This window comes from Mustela putorius, unplaced genomic scaffold, assembly GCF_011764305.1.
Source record: "Mustela putorius furo isolate JIRA1106 unplaced genomic scaffold, ASM1176430v1.1 tig00003870_pilon_pilon_pilon, whole genome shotgun sequence".
Taxonomy (NCBI): Eukaryota; Metazoa; Chordata; class Mammalia; order Carnivora; family Mustelidae; genus Mustela; species Mustela putorius.
Genome location: NW_025422022.1, coordinates 7239159 through 7259492, shown reverse-complemented (window position 1 = coordinate 7259492; position 20334 = coordinate 7239159). Strand labels below are relative to the sequence as shown.

The 20334-nt window shown below is 37.9% G+C and overlaps 1 protein-coding gene across 1 annotated transcript in view; it reads left to right on the top strand.

Moving 5' to 3' along the window:
• Nucleotides 1–20334, top strand: part of LOC101675906 — a gene marked incomplete at its 5' end in the record, with an annotated part of 303240 nt that overhangs the window by 68578 nt on the left and 214328 nt on the right. Inside the window, 3 exons of the mRNA XM_004753752.2 lie at nt 6332–6408; nt 9116–9239; nt 11910–12134. Coding sequence (XP_004753809.2) covers nt 6332–6408; nt 9116–9239; nt 11910–12134 — 426 coding nt within the window. The remainder of the gene's footprint in view (nt 1–6331; nt 6409–9115; nt 9240–11909; nt 12135–20334) is intronic.

Below are 20334 nucleotides of genomic sequence, written 5' to 3'. Positions count from 1 at the left end.
AATGGCAAAAATTAACAAGACAGGAAACAATAAGTGTTGGCAAGGATGTGGAGAAAGGGGGACCTTCTTACAATGTTGGTTGGAATGCAAGTTGATATAGCCACTCTGGAAAACAGTATGGAGGTTTCTCGAGAAGTTCAAAATAGAGCTAACCTGTGACCCCGTATTTGCACTATTTACTCCAAAGATACAGACTTAGTGAAAGAAAAGGACACATGCACCCTAATGTTCATAGCAGCAATGTCCACAATAACCAAACTATGGAAGGAACAGAGATGTCCTTCAACAGATGAATGGATAAAGAAGATGTGGTTCATTGATACTATGGAATATTACTCAGCCCGTCAGAAAAGCCATCCATGCACCCCTCGAAAACCCATTCTTATATGGATCTGGGATCTGGCTCCCCTGAGATTCATATAAAAGATGGTGTAGAATGGAAAAACAACTTTCATTGTTTTTTGGCATATATTTGAAGAAATACTTTTGGAAGTTTTTTTGTTTTGTTTTGCTTTTGTTGTTGTTGTTGTTGTTTTGTTTTGTTTTGTTTTGTTTTAACCATGGTGTAATCTCACTTCTCACTCTGATATTTAAAAAAACATTAATCCAGAGTTTAAAGTGCCTAGACATTTTTTTGGGTTTCATCCATAAATTTAAACTATTTAAGTTTTCCAAGGCAGTTTTGCCTATTATTTTTTAGCTTGATGCCTATTGGGTTAATCGTTCAGTTTAAGTAATTTTACAAATGGCTCTATTTAAAGTGAATTATTTTAATAAGGTTGTGCCCTTCAAAGGATAATTCCACTCTCACCTATGATTTGACTTAGCATTTTTATTTTTATGACATATTTACATTTTCAATCATCATAGAAGTATTCATTATATCATATATACAGATCCTATGTATACATTTAGTGATATATACATATTTAAGATTGACATATCTTAAAGTTGCTTGTACCTATGTACTTAAATGTGAATTTTTTTGAAAACTGAGAGAAAATTAAAATAGTTAAAACACCAGGGATGGCATTTCTACATAGATGTGTAGATCATGCATTTCCATGCAAGATTTCACTATATATATTGCATGCATTGCTTGGCATGCTCATCAAATTTTAAGTTTTTAGAAAAAAAAAATTGAAGGACTGACATTGAGTTCAAAGGCAGTTTTAATACTACTGTTTTATAAATTTGATATATGGAATACCAGTATAGAGATGATTTTCCATATAAATTTAGGTTTTTGTTATTTCTAAATATGTAATTGTAGTGTGGCAATACTTTCTCATATGGTGTATTTGCCTACCAAGCATTGCTTTTGAATAAAGAGAGTTCGTTCGAATCACCTAATATATGGTTAAACAATATTAAACTCATGGGTGCCTGCGTGGCTCAGTCGATTAAGTGTCTGTCTTCAGCTTAGGTCATTATCCCAGAGTCCTCGGATTGAGTTCCACATTGGGCTCCCTGCTTAGTGGGGAGCCTGCTTCTCCCTCTCCCTCTGCCTGACTCTCCCTTTTGTGCTCTCTTGCTCTCTCTTAAATAAATAAATAAATATTTAAAAACAACAACAAAAAAATCAAACTCAGAACTCCATAATATAAGGATTAGGAACATGTGTTCTAGAGGCCAACACTCCAGGCTTGATCTAATCTTGCTTTACTCAGTTTCCTCACTTCAAAAGCAAGCATAATAATAGTGTTTATCTGAAAGAGTTAATGTGAGGACTCAGAAGCTGTTATATAAAATCCCCATAGTTCAGTGCCTAGTATATTTCAGGTACTCAACAAATATTAGCTAAAATTGAATTATGTCCTTCATTTCTTTCTTTTTCCCTGTGCTAGCCATTATCACAGGCAAAAAGAGTCTGAATAATAACATCCAAGTAAAGAATTCACTGTTAGATAAAATGAAAAATAGACATCAACTGATTCTTTGGTGACTTAACATTACTTGTAAAAAAAAAAAGAGAGAGAGAGACAAGGAAATAGAAATAGTTTTTGAGGGTCTTTGGATATTTATGAAAAAACTAGCAACTTTTAGAGTCATTATCTTATGTTTTTTTTTTTTTTTTGAGTATAGAAGCATCCAGAACAATCTTGTCGTCCTTGTAATTTTTTCTTACTTTTGTTAGAAAACGTGGTTCAGACCAGGAAAATATGAAGACATATTTTTGGGAAGTCAATATTTAAATTTTTAGTGATATCTAATTAGATGTTGGATGAATATGCAGAACATAGCTATCTTAATTTCTGGTTTAGCAACAGTATTTACTGATAATTTTTGCCAAACTGTTCTCTGGGTAATCCCCAATTATAACAAACTATCACTTGTTCAGATGAAGAGGATATGGTAGAAAGTCTGTGTTGCAAAATATTTTGGAATACACTCTATACAAAAAAGAGTTATTTTATATGGAAGAAGAAATACGACCAAAGCTGCATGAAATAATTGTTACATCATAAAGTTTGTGATAAAATCTTCCTTAATGAGGTGATAAATTTTAATTAGTTTACTGTTAATAAATAATCGATGTTTCTCACGTACTTGAGAGGATTTGAAAATAGCTAGCTCGATGAGGGCATTCATTCTCTTTGCAAACCATGCTGGCTCTGTTTGATCTCTTTTGGAAAATGGTTGGTGCAAAGGAAAATTTCCTGTTTTAATAAAGTTTTACTGTTTGGCCCTTTTTATTCATTTCCAAAGGATTACATACAGCCATTGATCCTAATCTTAATTGTTTTTACAAGGATGTGGGTGAAGGGCTAATAATAGAAACTATATGGGGTCAAGTGAGTGAAGAAAACGGTCACCCTATGCATGTAGCCTCTAAAACAGCAAGGCGACTACGAGAAAGGCCAATTCCATGGATTAAGAACTGAGCTCTGGAACCTCAGAGAGCTGGCTCCAGACTCCACCATGTGCTACAACCTTGGGCAAGAGCCTGAAGTTTACCCATCTGCAGAATCAGTATATCGCTCAGAGCATAGCCATCCTAGGGCTGTTGTAAGAATCAAATGATAGACTCCAGAGGTGCTTAGAAGTGTCTCAAGGTGGCTTCTCTCATTCCCATCACCTAAATTCCATTATCTTGCTGGGGACAGCCAGAAGCTCTGATTTCTCCTCTTACTGTCAGACTCCCTATCTCACTCCTGCTTACCATTGCCATGTGGGTATCACAAAAACACTGCAGATTTAACATGTCCAACCTGGAAGCTGATATTTTTTTCCTCAAAACCTTGTTTGCAGGCACCTGGGTGGCTATGTTGGTTAAGCATCTGCCTTTGGCTCAGGTCACGATCCCAGAGTCCAGGGATCCACATTGGTCCACGGGTAGTCTGCTTCTTCCTCTGTCCCTCCTCCTGCTCATGCTCTCTCTCAGTCTCTCAAATAAATAAATAAAATAAAATAAAATAAAATCAATAACAATAACTGTTGTTTGCATTATCTATCCCATATGTCCTATCCCAGTAAATGGCACTAGAGAACATTGACTTAGGCCAGAAATTTGAAATTCATTTTTGGTTTTTTATTTCCCCTCATCTTCCTCACTCAATTCATCGGCAAAACTTCCTAGTTTAGTGAAGTGGTTCACCCTACAGCTTATTCTAGGTACACCATTAGCTCCTCGGTAAGGTTGCCAGGCTTAATCTATAGTGTTTTCTGTCGTACAAGACTAAACTGTGAGGGCACATCCATAGGGTTACTGTTCCCTGTGGCTTCTGGTTGCTTCCCATTAATAGGGAATGTTGTTAAGGGTTAGGAAGGAGAGAAGAGAGGTCATGTGATAGTTCTGCTCTCCCTGCATTGAGCTGCCTCAATCCCTCCTCCCAGGGTCATTGTTCTAATCAAGACAGATGACTTTATATGACTCTCCTTCCAGGGTCTGGTGACTACTCTGTCTCCTCAACCCTCCAAGCCTAACAGTGAAAAAAGCCTGATCCTAAATCCACAGCTTTGCAATGACACATTTATAAATAAATCTTCCTCCTCCAGTCATCTAATTTTGAGAATGCATATGTTTCTGCTGGGACCCTCACCAATATAGATCCTAAACTTGGCCCTTCTTGGTGATCAACCACAACAAAGCTCCATTTTGCTCTAATGCGGTTAACTAATGTCACACCCACCGTGTTGGTAGATGGGGTTACCATGGGATGTGTCTCTTCTCAGAATTTGAATTGAAAGCCTGGCATGACCCTTCTATTCTTTGATTTCTCCTCAAACTGTCTCACACTTCTTCTGTAATTCCGAAGGATTTCTGCCTTGGAGAGGAAGGGTTGGGGTGAGAAAAAGCCACTCCTCATGCACATTTAGCTGCTTGGTTCCCTTATTTTTACCTCCTTCTCCGGTTCATAATCCACTAGGAGCAAAAGTGGAAAGGTTTCCCTCTGCCTTATGCATTTTAGTTGTGATTTTTTTTTTTTTTTTTAGATTTATTTATTTATTTGGGGGGTGCAGAGAGAGAGGGAGAGTCTTTAGCAGACTCTGCACTGAGCACAGAGCCTGACTGGGGGACTCGATCTCATGACCCTGAGATGATGACCTGAGCTGAAATCAAGAGGCAGAGTCTCACCTGACTGTGCCACCTAGGCTTCCCAGTTGTGATTCCTTTTTAGTGTCCTCCATATTGGGAAGATATTTCCCCTCTCCAATTATCTGGAGCTATAGTAGCTGAGTTTTGCTGAGAAACATAATTTATAGGAAAGAAGAATAAATAAACATGCATTTAATATTTTTAAGTTTTCATCACTGGTGATACATAGGACAGATAATTACTACTCATTTACTTAAAACTTTTACTGGCTTCCCAGTTGCACATAATATGTAGGTCAGTTAACATCACCTGCAAGTCATGCAAGAACCTATTTATGTTTCTAGCCCAGTTTTCCTATTTTCTCCTTCGGGGCTGTACTTAGGCCACACTGATTTTCTTTTTAAAATATATAAAACTATGTCCTACCTCAGGACTTTTGTACATGCTGTTCTTTCTGCCCGGAGCACTAATTTCTTTTGCTTTTTGCATGGATAAACTGTTCTTCAACTCAGGTCTCATTTTAAAAAAGTCATTCTTTTCTAACCTTTCTCCCACAACCTTGTCCCTTAAAAGTCTTCTCCAGACTCTTCTTTGGATTGTTCCTACCATCCTTGTCATTGTTTTGTTTATTTTTCTAGTTAATTTTATTTATTATGTCCATTAGAAAGATGAATTTATAATTTCAGATATAATATAGATCTTTATATACCACTGTATTCCTGGCTTCTAGCACTGTGTCTGGCATAAAATGAAACCGTAATAGATATCTACAGAATAAGAAACTGAATGAAGTACAGTGCCCAGTAGGGTATCAGTGGTCAGTAAACATAGATGAACATTGTCATTATGAAATCTCACTGCTAATTAATATGCCATTAAACTTAAGAATATTTATTTAGTCGAATCTGATGTTTTATTAGATCTCACATACGTATTCCAGAGCTTCTTTTGGCAGAGCTGTATCAAGAAACTTATTTATCAAAACCAAGCACAATGCATCACATGGCATCCTTTCAGTGGAAGCCTGTGGTAGGGAAGGCCTTCTCCTCAAGAGATTTCTAGATTTGGTTTTTGTCTTATGAAGTGAACTCTTCTAAGATTCACAGAAGATTCACAGAGTTGTAAATGGAATTAGATAAGCAGAAAAGCCAACTGCTTGAACTAAAAGAGACAGAGAGAAACCAAAATAAGGGTGACCTTGGACTCCCAAATCTACTGGCTGGAAACCAGCTGAGGAAGTGACTTTACTGCCAACACGGGCTAGCAAAGAAGATCTATGAAGTGGACCCGACCCAGGTGTCCAGAGGACAGAGCTAGGAGCCGTGGAACATCATTCCAACCTTGAGACTTATTAAGGAACTGCCAACATTTGCTTGTCTGGCCTTCATGATTGCTGTGGAGTCAGGGTCCTGGCCTCCTATTAGAACATTTTGTAGTTCCCTCTTACACTCTACCGGGGTTGATCTGTGTGACCCATAGCATAAGGCAGAAGTACTGCTTGTAAAGGATTGAAGGTTTCATCTTGAGTTCTCTCTCTCTCTTCTCCTCCTTTTTTGATGTTCTTTGTTATTCTCTCCACCTTCCTGGCCAAAAGTAACTAAGCAGAGTGAGGAAAGTCATATTCTACAAAAGGGGGCTGTTAAAGGTATAACCCCCATGTTTTTATTTGTCTTCGGGAACCTTAACCTTTAGGGCAAGCATATCCAGGTCTTAGAAAAACCCACTTTGCATGGAGTGTTTCAAGTGAATTTTTAATCAATTTTATTTTATTTCTGCTTTCTTTTGATACAGGATTTGAAATTTGAAGGGGAAGGCCTCCATCAGTACATCCCTATGTCCCATTTAAAGACCGACAAAACCTGCAAGAAGTATGTTCCTTCCTGGTGGACTCAATGCATTTTCTTTTCTTTTGTATGCTTCACTCTAGATTAAATGTGGATCAATTGTAGGTAACAGGCACCCCAGTTTGATTGACCTTGAGGATCAGGCTTGTGGAAACTGTAACTTCCTTTCCTCCTGAAATTTATCTGTGCCCTATCATTCATATTCAGCTGTTGGCCATGGGGCATTCTGGTGATGGCGCAGAGCTGGGAGCCATGTCTTGTTTCCCACTACCTCCTTGAGCCAGTGTAGGAACTTCCAAGATCTGGGGATGCCACTTGCTGCTTCTCCATGCCAGGAGAGGAGAGACAGAAGTAGTGGGTGTGGGTTCAGAGGGGGCTTCAAGTTAGATGTTCCCACTTTGAATCTTGGGCTTTACCTCTTAGGGCTATGCAACCTCAGATAAGATATTCAACATTTTCCGGCATCGGTTCATCAGTGTAGCAGAAATAAGAATACCTTGTTGGACTATAGTCAGGTTTAAACAAAATAATAGATACAACTTATTTAAAAGAGTGTCTTGAACACGCTAAGCAGTCAGCAATAACTATTCATGTTACATATCAGTGATGTTCAACAGGGATCAATTTTGCCTGCAGGGGACGTTTGGCAATGTCTGGAGACATTTTCTGTTGTCACTACTGGGACTAGGAGAGGGTCTCTTAATGGCATCTAGTGTGCAGGGGCCAGGGATCTTGCCGAACATTCTACAGTGTGGGCCAGCCTAAACAAAGGGTTATGTGGTTCAAAATGTCAATAGGGCAGAGGTTGAGAAATCTTGTTGTAGACACCAATGTTGTTTATTCATTGTCATTTTGCTTAATTTATGATCCAAATAGCAGGGAAAATAAGGTATCAATAGGAGTGGGACCTATCTCTCTGTGAAGGGTCTTCAGCGCCCCCAAGAACAGGCCGCGGGGACAGGAGGTGTCAGTCAACACTCAGGGCGGTAGCCGTGATCTCTGCCAGGGAGGTAAACAAGATGTTATATGCAAGAGACTTAATTATGGATGAAAAGAGTGAGAATTGGAACTAAAGTATCCAACAATAAGATTATGTTGTAGGAAAAAACCTTGATCTCATAGAAAATGCCTTTAATGTACGAAGTGGTAAATATGGGTGACAAAATACTATTTACATCTTTGGCCTTATTTTGTAAAGAAAAAAAGAAAGGTGTGTTTAGTTACCTAGCTATGATGAATAGACCTCAGTATTTTATCAGGGTTTATCTCTGAGTGGTGGACTAATGGACGACTTTTTGGGGGGCTTTTTATATAATCAGATTTTATATAATGTGCAAATGTAAACATATATTTATATAATCACAAAATTAATAAGAGCTGTACATGAGGTTAAAAAAAAAAAAAAGAGAGTAATAATATGCCACAGGACCTAATTCAAAATGAGCTCATGTCTGGTCTGGCTCCTGGACCAGGGTGTGACTGCTCCAAGGGGACACAAATCTGTAGACTTAAATCAAGGTACCTGATATAATATTAAAACTGTGTATTAACCTTTTGATGTGCATGTTCCTGTTTAACTAAGGAAGGTATTTTTAGAATACCTTTAATTATAAAGAACTGGGATTGCAACTAAGGATCTTTTTTTTTCCCCCTTTAGGATTATAATCATGAATTCAGCATCTAATTATTTAGATTACGTTTTTAAGATATTTCATGAGTGCCATGCTATGCTTGCCAAGAGAACAAAGAAAGAAACTGAGGAAACCATTTCACTCCGGTTAACATAACATGTTTGATGTTTACTAATGAAATCTGTTTACCTTCATAACTGTATAATAGGGCCATTAAAGACAATAGATACAGTAGTTTAAAAGTAATAAAATTTACAACAAAGTGTATTTAATTTGAAATTGAATTGCCAGCAAATGGGTGTCCTAATGAACCCTTGTGTCAGTGTAGCTCTAACCAAATTAAGGGAAATCATTTCTATCACAAGAAACTAAATCAGCTGTGAGATCCAGAAAGGCCATTCCTCTGGTGGGGGTACAGTCATTGTCACAGATGGCCCTGCTGATGGAATTAAGCTTAAGTCAGGAGAAGTGAAATACAAGATCCTTCTTAATTCAAATGAATATGGGAAAGCAGGCGCATGTTGTTAGGATGCGTGAAGCTTTAAATAAATAAATAAATAAATAAATAGTAACAAAGAAGCTCAAATAAAGACAATAAATGTTAATTGGAGAAAAAATAAAAAAGCCTACGGAACATTTTGAAGGTAGAAATAGATCTTCATCTCTGATCATTGCGTCAAAAAAATAAAAGAAAAAGTTTGTATCATATCAGCTATTCATCTATTTAAATGCTTTTCCCATTCCAGCGATTCTTTACCAATTTATAGGCTAGAAGGGGTGGGGGTAGAAAATAAGGTGGCTAAACATCTTACCAAATATGTAACCTTCTGGTAATTTCTGAAACAAGCCGCATTTTAATTGCTGATAGATCAGTACGGAATATAGTGAGTCTTGTATTTTGTTGGATCCCATTTCAAAAGCTACTCATCTCCCCAACTTTAATCAATGGTGGTAATGTGGTGTTTATCTAGTTCTCAGTTAATCTGACACGATGTTTAAGGAAAACATCAAATTGTGTTGTGTTTCCAAGGGCAAACCTTTTCATTATGCCCACTGTCGATTTCTGTTCCTTTTATCTCCCTTCTTCTTGTAACTGCTAGCAGAGCACCAAGTCAACCATTAATTGCAGAGCTAAATGTCTGTAAAGAAGACAGCTCAGCCAAGCTCTGCACCCTCCCAGAAGTCACTCGCGAATCAAAGGGAGCAGCAGGACCTTGCTGGAAGGTGAGGCTCTCACCAGGAACTTTTCCTCTGCCACAAAATGTTAAAGTGATGAGATCAGTTGTTATCGACTTCTTTTCCTGTGGTGCTTTTCCTCTTGGGGGACCCTTTAGAGAAACAGAGTTTCAGCAGGGCTTGGTAAATATTTTTGATGAGAATTCTTTGCTAAGATAGAACAGCTAAAATTCTCAGTTGTAAAGGCATTGGAATTCCTCAAAAAAGGTGTCCCTGGCACCGCGCTGGGTTGTCACTAGACAATGAGGCAGAGCTGCCACCATGCAAATGAGACAAGGTTTGAGATTTGATGAATCTTCTGTCTTCTTTCCCTACTCATCTGACATACGCTTTGAGGAAGGTTGTAAATGCAAGAGAGATTGTGGTATAATTCCTCAGACTGGCATTTCTGCCCCCTAGTCACCATTCGATTATCTTCCAAATTGCTGTGTTTCAGAGAGATAAAGATTTTTTATGGCTTGCTGACTTGAAACAACCACAAGAACCAGCGAAGAGATGCCTAAGCAACCATGCATAGTAATTCCATTGGTAAATGACAAAATCTTTGTTTGTATGACATTTCCAAAATTACTACAGAAGATGAATCTAAAATGTGACAAAATGTCACATTTGGCATGCAAAACTATCACAATATATTTCAGTATAAAACTCATAGAGGCGTTTAATTTAGAATGTGTTTAATAACTCGGTCTGCCTGCATCGGTAATCCTGCCTTGAGGTTTAAAGAGATTGTCTTATTTATTCACATGGTGTTAATTTTTAAAATATTTTTGGAAACCAAAATATGAAGGTTAAGTCCTTATTGTTAATTAAGATTTTCTAATTAAACCAAAAATAATTGTTATTCCGATAGGCTTTTAAGTATGACTCATATGAAAAAAACCCAAAAAACAAAAACAGAAGTTTAGCAACTTTCATTGTTTATTTAACTGTGATTTGATTCCAGAAGCATACTATCTATATGGAAATATATATTATCACTAACAAAATAAAGTCAAGGCGGGATTCCTAAGTACTTACTGTTGGTTGCAGATTAATGGGTATGCTACTAACTCCAGTAGCCAAGAGAGTAACCTGTTTCCAAAAACGACATTATTTTTTGCTTAAAGCACAATGTAATAGAGAATTCTTTGAGGTCAAATTATTCTGAAGACTATTTGGGACTTATTAGTATAGAAAACATGACTTAATGACATTGGAGTTATTAATAATCCCAGTTTAATTTTTGTTTAATCTGAAACAAGTCCATTAAAAATCTTATCAATTCGTATAAACTTTCTGGCACTTACTAAAAATGAAAATGGCCTATTTCTGTCAGCTGAAGGTAAGCAATGAAATTCCAATGTCCCATAAAATATGCCCGAATCGTGTTCTTTAGTTACCTACAATTTATGCTGACTTGTAGGTTAAAGCGTATACAAATGCTACCCTTCCTTTATTCATTTATTCGCATGTGAAACTGATGGGGCTAGTTGACCTCATGTTGAAATTGTATTAAACTATCTATCGGTGTTTGTCTGACCTACTTTGGACTTCCCTCTTCAGTGTGGTCTAGGGGCCAATGGTAGGTTTCCAGAATGTACCAGAGTGGCACAGGGATTATTTTGAAGTGAAGTTGCTTGAGAAGCAACCAGTGCAAGACCCCTCAGACCCTCCTCTGTCCCCCTGAACTCAGGAATACTATCTCCCATACGGAAGGTACCCTTCCTGTATTGAGAAGTGAAAAAATATCCTTATCGCCAGTGATTGGAACTCTTAAAAGGAGAAAGCTGTAGAAACTTTGCTATTTATTTTTACCAATCTACTACTTCAGGCCAAACTTAGCTTAGAATTCCTTCCTCACTAAAACCCTCTAACACCTGTTTTCTTTATTCTGTCAGCCTCTCGCCAGTGTACTGTCTGTCCTCCTAAAATGCCTCTCTACTTCCTGCCACAGCAAAGGAAAGTTTACTCTCTAACAGCCTGACAAAATGTCACAGAATTACATGCATCCCTTGGTGTCACCTAACAAAATCCTGGATCCCCAAAGAAATGCGCTATTGTCTCTCTTCCTATAAATGCCTCTCTTGGTCATTTCTGTAGGTCTCCATGTCATTCCTGGGCCTTGCTGTGCAATAATAAAACTTCGGCTTCTTTCTCTTGTTAACCCTTTTCATGTAAATTTAAGTTGGAGTCCAGCGAAGATCGTGAAGGGTCGGCAAAAATGGTTTCCTCTCCTACAGTGTCATATGGTCTGTGATTAGTGTCAGAGGGAAGGACTGTCGCCTTTCGAACTGTGAGCTGGAGCTCACGGCCCATGTTCTCCCATCCCAGATAACCTTGAAGAGGCATGATGTGTGGTTTTTAGAAGTGTTGGTTTCCTGTTAATTCTATCTTATTATAATAGATGAATGTTTTCTGATGTCACAGATCATTAACATACCATGCTTAAAAATTGGCTAAACTTTCCCTGGCATAATTGGCAGGTTTGGCTTTTGACCTCCTAATTATATATCTTGTGTCCTCCCCTGTTATCATTACTAATACCTAACAATTACAGGTTGAGCGAAAATAATTGTCTATTTCCCCCCACCCCCGAGAATCGCATTGTGGCTAATTGCGTGGTTTTACCCAGTTCCTGCATATTTCAAAGACCTGTCTTGTCTTTAGGTTGTGCAGGGTCAGGAGCCTCAGCGTCTTCAAATGCAGATGAAATGCCTAAGGGGCCTCAAGAACAAGGCTCCCCGAGGCTCTTACCTCCTCAGAGTGTCCTTGCTCCCTCGACCAGGTGGCTGTCCCATGCAGTGGAGGCATACAGAGCAGCTGAAGACCAGAACACACCCAGTGAGGCATGATGGAAACTTTTATGATGTGGGGCTCTATTTCCATGAAAGCCTTCATGTGGTAAGCAGGTCTTTTTGCCCACATAGCGCTTTTTCTGTAGTTTCTCCATGCTTCCTACCCGTCCATCTTTTTATCCCAATTGATGTAGATTTAGATATTCAACTCTGTGTAGTGAACAGGAAGGATTTCATTCATTCTTGCATGCATTCATTCAGCAAATACCTAGTGGGCACCCACTACGCACCAAACATGGGTTGTGCACCATAAAGGGACCTCCCTCCCCCCACCATGTCCAGTGTAAAATGGAAATGCTATCTTCATTTATCAAGAACATATAACGTGGATACTTGGTCTAGTTCTTCATCCTTTTTGGATTTATGTGCTGGGAGATTAATGATGAGTGTTTTTGGGTGTCTTGTACATGTATACATGTGTAAATAGCCAGAGATGCTGAATTTAGGTGAGAACCAAGCTTTGGACCGGAAGAGAAGTTGGAGGGATTGTTCAGAAAATATATTATGGATATAAGGGGATGTGTTTACCAAGCAAAGAGATTACAGAGGAGATGGTGCTGAGTAAGGCAGGAAGAGATAAGTGAGATTAAAGAGGGACTGACCCTGGTGGCAGGGATGAGAAGTAGAGCCTGGAGATCATCAAGTTACCTTTGGAAACAGAGAGGGGAGTCTCAGCTTCCTCTGGCCCTAAGAAAAAGAAGGGAGGTTGGGTTAGTCCTGGTACATTGGATGTTGGGCATGAGCACAGACTGTTCACAAATACAGAATTGCCTTTTACACTATTAATTTGAATGCATAAAACAAACATCTTGAGAGTCAATATAGGTATTGCAGAGTGATATTAAAAAAAAAAAACTAATTTCTCTCTAAAATAGAAGTGTGCTCTCTTTCCCCATTTCCCTTTAGGTTTTGTGCTAAAAGGTATCCTTTTAATTAATTTTAGCATGTGGTATTTCATTAAGGGTTGCAGTGTATTATTCACATGAATATACTCTGCAGATAATATATTGCATTTATTCTGACCAACTGACAAAATTAAAACAGAATGTGAAGCCGTAAAAACAAATGAGCCTTTCTGTACAGTAGATCTATAAACTACAAACCCAGGAGGCCATCATTTACTTATAGGGTCCAAGAAGAAAATTACCAACCTCCATGTTTTTGCCGCCTTTACTTGTTAGATATCTACACCCCTTGAGGACAGACAGTATTTTTCTTATTGCTGTTGCTTGTTTGGTTGGTTTTTCTTTTTGATTTTTTAATGAGCAACAACTCTGTAGTGGGTTTTAAGAAATAGAAAAGATCTGGCATTCATAAAAGCCACACCATTGAATAATAAGTATAGAGTATCAGATGACCTCTCTGTTTGGAAGTTGACAGTTGTTAAAACCAAAAAAACAAAGTCTGCCTACTGTTGGGAGCCATGTACTAATCAGACATTCAGCGAAGTTTCACAGCGTAATCCTAAGATGTAGCCGTGGTTGACTTCTGTGAGGGTTTGGAGAGTTGGTAGTGTTGATGGGGATGGTAACACCAGGAGTCTCTTTAAGACAGAGACCTCAATTTTTCCCTGGATAGCATCCTCCCTAAGCAGAAAGGAATCCTGGCTGAAAATGTTCACTGGGGAACCAAACCTCAGTTGGCTCATCTGTGAAATGGGCATAATATCTGCCTATCAGATACATCATGAGAAATGACTAAGAGAATAGCTGTGGAAATCCACAGTGCCGGTGTGTAGTAAGAGTCCAGAGGCTTCTTTTAATCATTGTTATAATTGTTCTGTTTCTTTGATAAAGAAACTGTCCATAAATTTTTACCCAGTGGACTTTCATTTTATTATATATAACAGATGAGTAACTTTATATGGTGAGTAACTTTCAAACTGACCTTTGCTTGAGAGCAATGTCAGTTAACGTTTTCTTTCTTTCTTTTTTTTTACTAATTCTTTTCTTTTTTTCCTTCATTTTTTTTTTTTTAATTCCTTTTAGTGATGGATCCTAAAGGCCTTCTTAAGGGGGGTATGCCAGTGAGAGGAGTTAGTTTCAGGTTGGAAGGAGAGGACATTTTCCCTGGGGGAACCCACTGCCTCTATGGGACCAGAATTTGAGGACATGTTCTAAGAAGACAGCGGGCATAATTCAGCTCCTGTGCTGAGGTCTTGGTTCTCACCCTTTACCTCAGAAATGTGGTGTGACCTAAAATCTTAGTTATTTAAAAAAAAAAAATTGTACCTAATGGGCTGTTACATTTATTTGCTACATTTTAATTAAGTACCAGAAATTTTAACACATAGAGTTAGGCTATAGAGTATGTAGTTTCAAAAGCTTGAGTTCTAGAGCCATCTGCATCAATACCTGTTTGATGCTAAAAGGTGGTAAAAAGTGTTGTTATTATTATTATTATTTTTTATTTTATTTTTATTTATTTTTATTTTTTATAAACATATATTTTTATCCCCCGGGGTATAGGTCTGTGAATCACCAGGTTTACACACTTCACAGCACTCACCAAAGCACATACCCTCCCCAATGTCCATAATCCCACCCCCTTCTCCCAAACCCCCTCCCCCCAGCAACCCTCAGTTTGTTTTGTGAGATTAAGAGTCACTTATGGTTTGTCTCCCTCCCAATCCCATCTTGTTTCATTTATTCTTCTCCTACCCACTTAAGCCCCCATGTTATTATTATTTTTATGGGTTTAGAGGCCCATCCCTGGATCCCACTATCAGAATGTGAACTCTGAGGGCAGATGCCACATATATTGCTATGTTTGTTTTGAGAATATTCCACACCTGTTTTGGGAGAACTAACAGAGTGTGCTAAAGATCTAATGCCAAGAGGACTGAAGAAGGGTACTAGGAACGGCTTCAGGGAGAGGTCCAGAGCCACTACATGACTGAGGTTGCGAAAACGTTAGTGTTAAAAAGTGCATCTTGTCTGTAGGGGAAAGCAGAGGCGGCCCTTCTTTCAATAGTAAAATGCATTTTTCCCTTCCTGCCAAAAAGAACAAAAAGTGTCTTGGAATAGTTGAAATAACAACCCCAAATTTTCTTCCCCTGTGTCAGAAGCAAACAAACAAAAATAATTACCTCCTGCCACAGCCAAGGAAAATTTACTCTTTAACAGCCTGACAAAATGTCACCGAATTACATGTGTCCCTTGGTGTCACCTAACAAAATCCCGGATCCCCAAAGAAATGCGCTAGGCTATTTCACATTCAGTGTATATAAGAAAAGTACAAAATTCAGGACAAAAACAAAAACAAGAAAAGCACCCAAACCTCCAGAACTTGACAGGAAAGAGAAGTCATCTGAGGCTGTTTCATTTCAGAATAAAAATGCTGTTGCTCAAAGTCCTGTTCATTCCATTGGGTTCTACCCAATAACAGCAAATATTTCACTAACCACACAATTCTGCCTGCCAGTCACTCTGCCGGCAGTTTGTGGGAGACTGACAGTTCAAACAGCAAGTTTTCCAGAAATACAACTTTTTAACAATAGGAATACACATGCACAAACACCTAAATGTGCATTGGGTATGTAATTGATATAGGGACATATAAGATATTTGTGTCATTATTTTTAAAATGTGAGTCTAAGAGGGGATCTTCTCTATTGTAACTCCACAAACAGGAGAAATTGGCTTCATAGGGTCTTTAGAGAGCACAAGGCATCTTACAAGTGCTAATGGGGTGGGGGAGATGGTCATCTACTCTCATGCAGAAAGGACAGACTGAGAAAACATTTCCCTCCAAAGAAGGGCAAATCCTAATTACAGAAGCACCCAGAATGCTGCAGAAAGTCTTGCTTTATCCACATGTAAGTCTACCTTTTAATGGATATTGGAATGAGGGTACAATGATACAACATTAAAGGTGGCTTCGCTTTGGCATCAGGCTATGCCAGGAGGTAAATACTTGAAGGTTAAGGTGAAAAGGGTTTGGGAAGTCTCCAAAGGAGGCGGCAGATATATGGGTAAGCCCAACGTAATAGCACCCCAAACACCCACAAGACTACTTCCAGATACTGTCACTTGGATTTTGTCTAAATAGTTCCACATCTTAGCATTGGTTTTCCTGTATTGCGAGATGGAGGTGATCAAAAACAATGAGTTGACTGAAAAGTCTGAGCTTCGGTCCTCTCATGTAAAATGGGTAATAACAGCTCCATCCCTCTTATGAATACTGTAAGAATTGTATTAAATTGAATTATAGATTTGAGATTTGGGCTTGTTTTGCCTGAAGATTTTGAAGTTTCTTGGTAGAGACACTTGGAACCTACTTGTCTTTTGACATTTATCCTGGAGATCTTTCAACTAGAAAACATTGCCTTCTTTGTTGATCATGTTCATTAACAAGACATAGGCTAGGATCTTTGAGAGGATGTCTGTCCCCCACCCTGCCAACTATGCCTTTTGTCTTTCAATTTTGGCAAGCTGTTAAACTAAGTTAAATATTCAGATTGTCTTAGTCTACCATTCTGCCAAAGCAGGAGCCAAAGGCATATTTTATTTTCAGATTAGGTTCTATAAACACCTGGAAATTCTAGATGAGATATGAGCCAGTGGGTTTTAGATGCATTGGTAAACACTCAAGAGAGGAAAGGATATCCTTGATTATCAGAAATGAAGAGGAAATTGAAAACCAGACAGGGCAGTGAGTTAACTGGGGAGATGATCGATCTTGGGTATCTAAAGTTTTGGATTTCAATGACCATTCGGGAAGTGAGGCCTTGGACCCATTTGGTATGGAGTTTTGAAGGAAAGTCTCCTGCATCAAATGAGGATATTCAAGACTAGCCCCCAAAGAATAGACTGGACAAAAAAAATCTACCCACTAATAGACGGAAATAATAGGAAATTTCTCCTTTTTTTAGGCTTTGTTTAAAATTTTATCTCTCCTATTAACCTAGCAATGTAAATCTTATAATGGAAAATATAAAGTAGTTGAAATTAAAAACTCAAAAGTTACATTATATAGATTAAACCTTCTAAGTAGAGAGCTAATGGGCTGGAACCAGATTTGAAGACCTTGCCTGGACTGCACGAAAAGATAAGGAGATGAAAAAAGTGAATTGATTTGGAAAGAATTAGAAGAAAAGGTCTAACATGCAGCTTATAATTGTTCCAGAAACAGAGAATAGAGAAAAAGAGAGAATACATATACAAAGACATAATAGCTATCAATTTCCCAGACTTGCTGGAAAACCCAAACTCTCAGATTAAGGGAGCAAAATTTGTGAGCAGGACAAAGTAAAATCAATCCGTAGGTGGACACGTAGTGATGAAGCAGCAGATTGAAGTAGTGAGGACTGAAGAAAACTGAACAATACATTCAGGAGCCTGAGAGAAAATTTAAGAAGATAGTTACTTAACTCTATCATTCAAGAGTTGGCATAGTTTTGACTAAGAATATTAAATTAACTTCCTAAAGCTGCTATAAGGACCATAAACTTAGTGGCTCAAAACAAAGAATTTTATTGTCTTACAATTCTGGAGGCCAGAAGTTTGAAGCCAAGATGTCAGTAGGACCTTTGCTCTCTCTGACGGTGCTGGGGAAGAACTGTCCTGTGCCTCTCTCCTAGCTTCAGCTATTCCATGGCAGTGGATACATCCCTCTGATCATTTGTCTTCATATGGCCCTCTCCCTGTGTGTCTTTTTTTCTTTCCTTTTTCTCTTTTCTTTCTTTTTTTTTTTTTTTTCAAGATTTATTTATTTATTTGACAGAGAGAGACACAGTGAGGGAGGGAACACAGGCAAGGGGAGTGGGAGAGGGAGAAGCAGGCTTCCCACCCAGCAGGGAGCCCGATGCACAGGCCCCCATCCCAGGGTCCTGGGATCATGACCTGAGCTGAAGGCAGATGCTTAATGACTGAGTCACATAGGATCCCACTCTCCCTGTGTGTCTTCGCATCCTCTTCCCTCTGTGTGTATTTGTCTTTGTGTCTAGATTTCCCCTTTTTGTAAGGACACTGGTCATAATAGGTTAGGACCCAACCTAATGACCTCATCTTGGTTAAATCAACAAAGATCTTATTTCCAAATCCTGTCACATTCTGAGATTCTGGGAGTTAGGATTTTAATATCTCTTCTTTCAGGGGACACAATTCAACCCATAGCATTATAGCCTTCTTAAGAACTTGCTAAAAGAACTAAAAAGAAATATCTTCTAAGAGCAAGGAAGAATGAAAGGACTAATGCCATCTTGAATTATTCTTTTGAATCTTCTATATTTGAAATATTTTATAATTTTCCAAGGGAATATTAAATAAACACTATGGCTTTTCTATTCAATTTAATAAAATATTAGGCAATGAAGAGCTTTTGAATAGCAGAAGAAAGAACAAATGATTGTATAATTTGTACAATTAAATGATTATTTCTCCAACTAATGAACTCAAAATTAAATCAAGGGTTGGGACTAAGATCTCTATTTTCACAAGATATGTACACTGCAGTTGGAAAACACTGATTGAAACCAGTCATATATGTGTGGCTTTTTGTTTATAATTACAAAGATGAAAACTACAGAAAACCATGACATAAAGAAAATCTTATTATAAGAAAATTGGAATGATCCTTTGAAAATTTGAAGAAAATTACACTTTCTTCAGTTGTACTTGGTTTCTAATATTCTAATTTTCTAATCTATGCAGATAAGTAGATATGGAATCTTTAGTGCTGTATAGAAAATTGAAATAGAAAATATACTAAACTACTTTTTAAAAGTTAAAGTCACATATTAAGAATTATGATGGTTATGATAACTGTTTTCACATTATCATTTAAATATGTCATTATTTAAAGATGATATTTAAATATGAAAATTAAAAATATTATCGTACTTTGGCAATAGTACTTGAGCCGAAAGAACAGTTTGTTAATTATTACATAAAAGTGCTATGCTTATAATTCTTTTTCATTGGGTACAGGGATTGACCAACTTAAAAAAAGAGGATACAAATAATAGGTTCAAGAAGCAAAACCAGCAAAATTCAGGCAAAGAACATTGATTAATTAATTAAACAAAGAGTTCTGAAAGGTCATGTGCTGAAGTTGGGCTAGGTCTCAGGCAGCTCTAACAAACATGACCAGGCAGTCTGTGTGCAGCAGGTAACCCATGCTGACTCTGAATCTGCTGACATTATAGGGTTATTATTTCTGGAAGGATGTAGCATTCTGGAACAATTTCTCTAATGATTCCATTAAGACCATGGTTTCCTTCAATTTGTACTTACATATTTCATTGTTCACATTCCCCTACACCACAAGGCAAAGAAAACCATGTCTTGGATTGAGGGTCTGTGTCACCAAGGTGGGGGGGAATCACTCAGTTTTGATGGCCCTTAACCCCATTTGATTCGATAAGCACATCTGTTTTTTGAATCACATGCCAGTGTGAATGATGAAATTTTTTAAGTACTTGTTTAAAGACAAAAAATAAATATAGGGGACCAAGACCTGGTAGAATGGTGGTTAAGTGTGTGCTCTTTCTTGAACTGAATTTTGGTTCCAAAACCTACTTAGCAAAGTGACTTAGAGCAGTCACCCAATCTCCCTGTGCCTCTGTGATCTCCACATACAATAATCATCACAAGAAGCCCAAACTTGTTGATTTTACGTTGTTATTTACCACCAATAGGATCGTGGTCTAGGGTAAATGTTATGTAGTGCAGCTCAAGGCCAACATACTTCAAGGACTAAAGTATTTTAAAGTTAGGAGCAAATCAGCTCTAAAAAGAACAAAAACAAACAAACACCAAATATATGCCTAAAACAAAGTTTTGGTTGATTAAAATGTATCAGTATTTCTCTTCCTAACATGTCTATGACTCTATTGTTTGAAAGGATAAATGAGCGATTGTGAACAACATTTATACATTAAGTCCACCTTTTCTAAAGCCAGTGAAGTGTTTTAGACCAAAGTAGAGTTTACGGTTTTCAATAATATTATGGCATTTAACCTCAAAAGCAATAAGTGAGGTAGACATTAATATTTCTATTTCACAGATGAGAGACTGCAATATGGAGAAATAATTCTAGTTACCTAAGATCTTAGCAGGGCAATGTTGGCAATGAAACCCTTGCTCTGTAACTCTGGATACCCAACTCTTTTCCACCTCCACAAAGGGCTTTCCACTCACCCCAGGGGCATCACCAATGTTCTCTTGGTCATCATTAGTGAAAATGGTCTTTTCATCACATCACTCTAACACTTCCCTTTTGAAACATTTGTTGACTTTCCATTG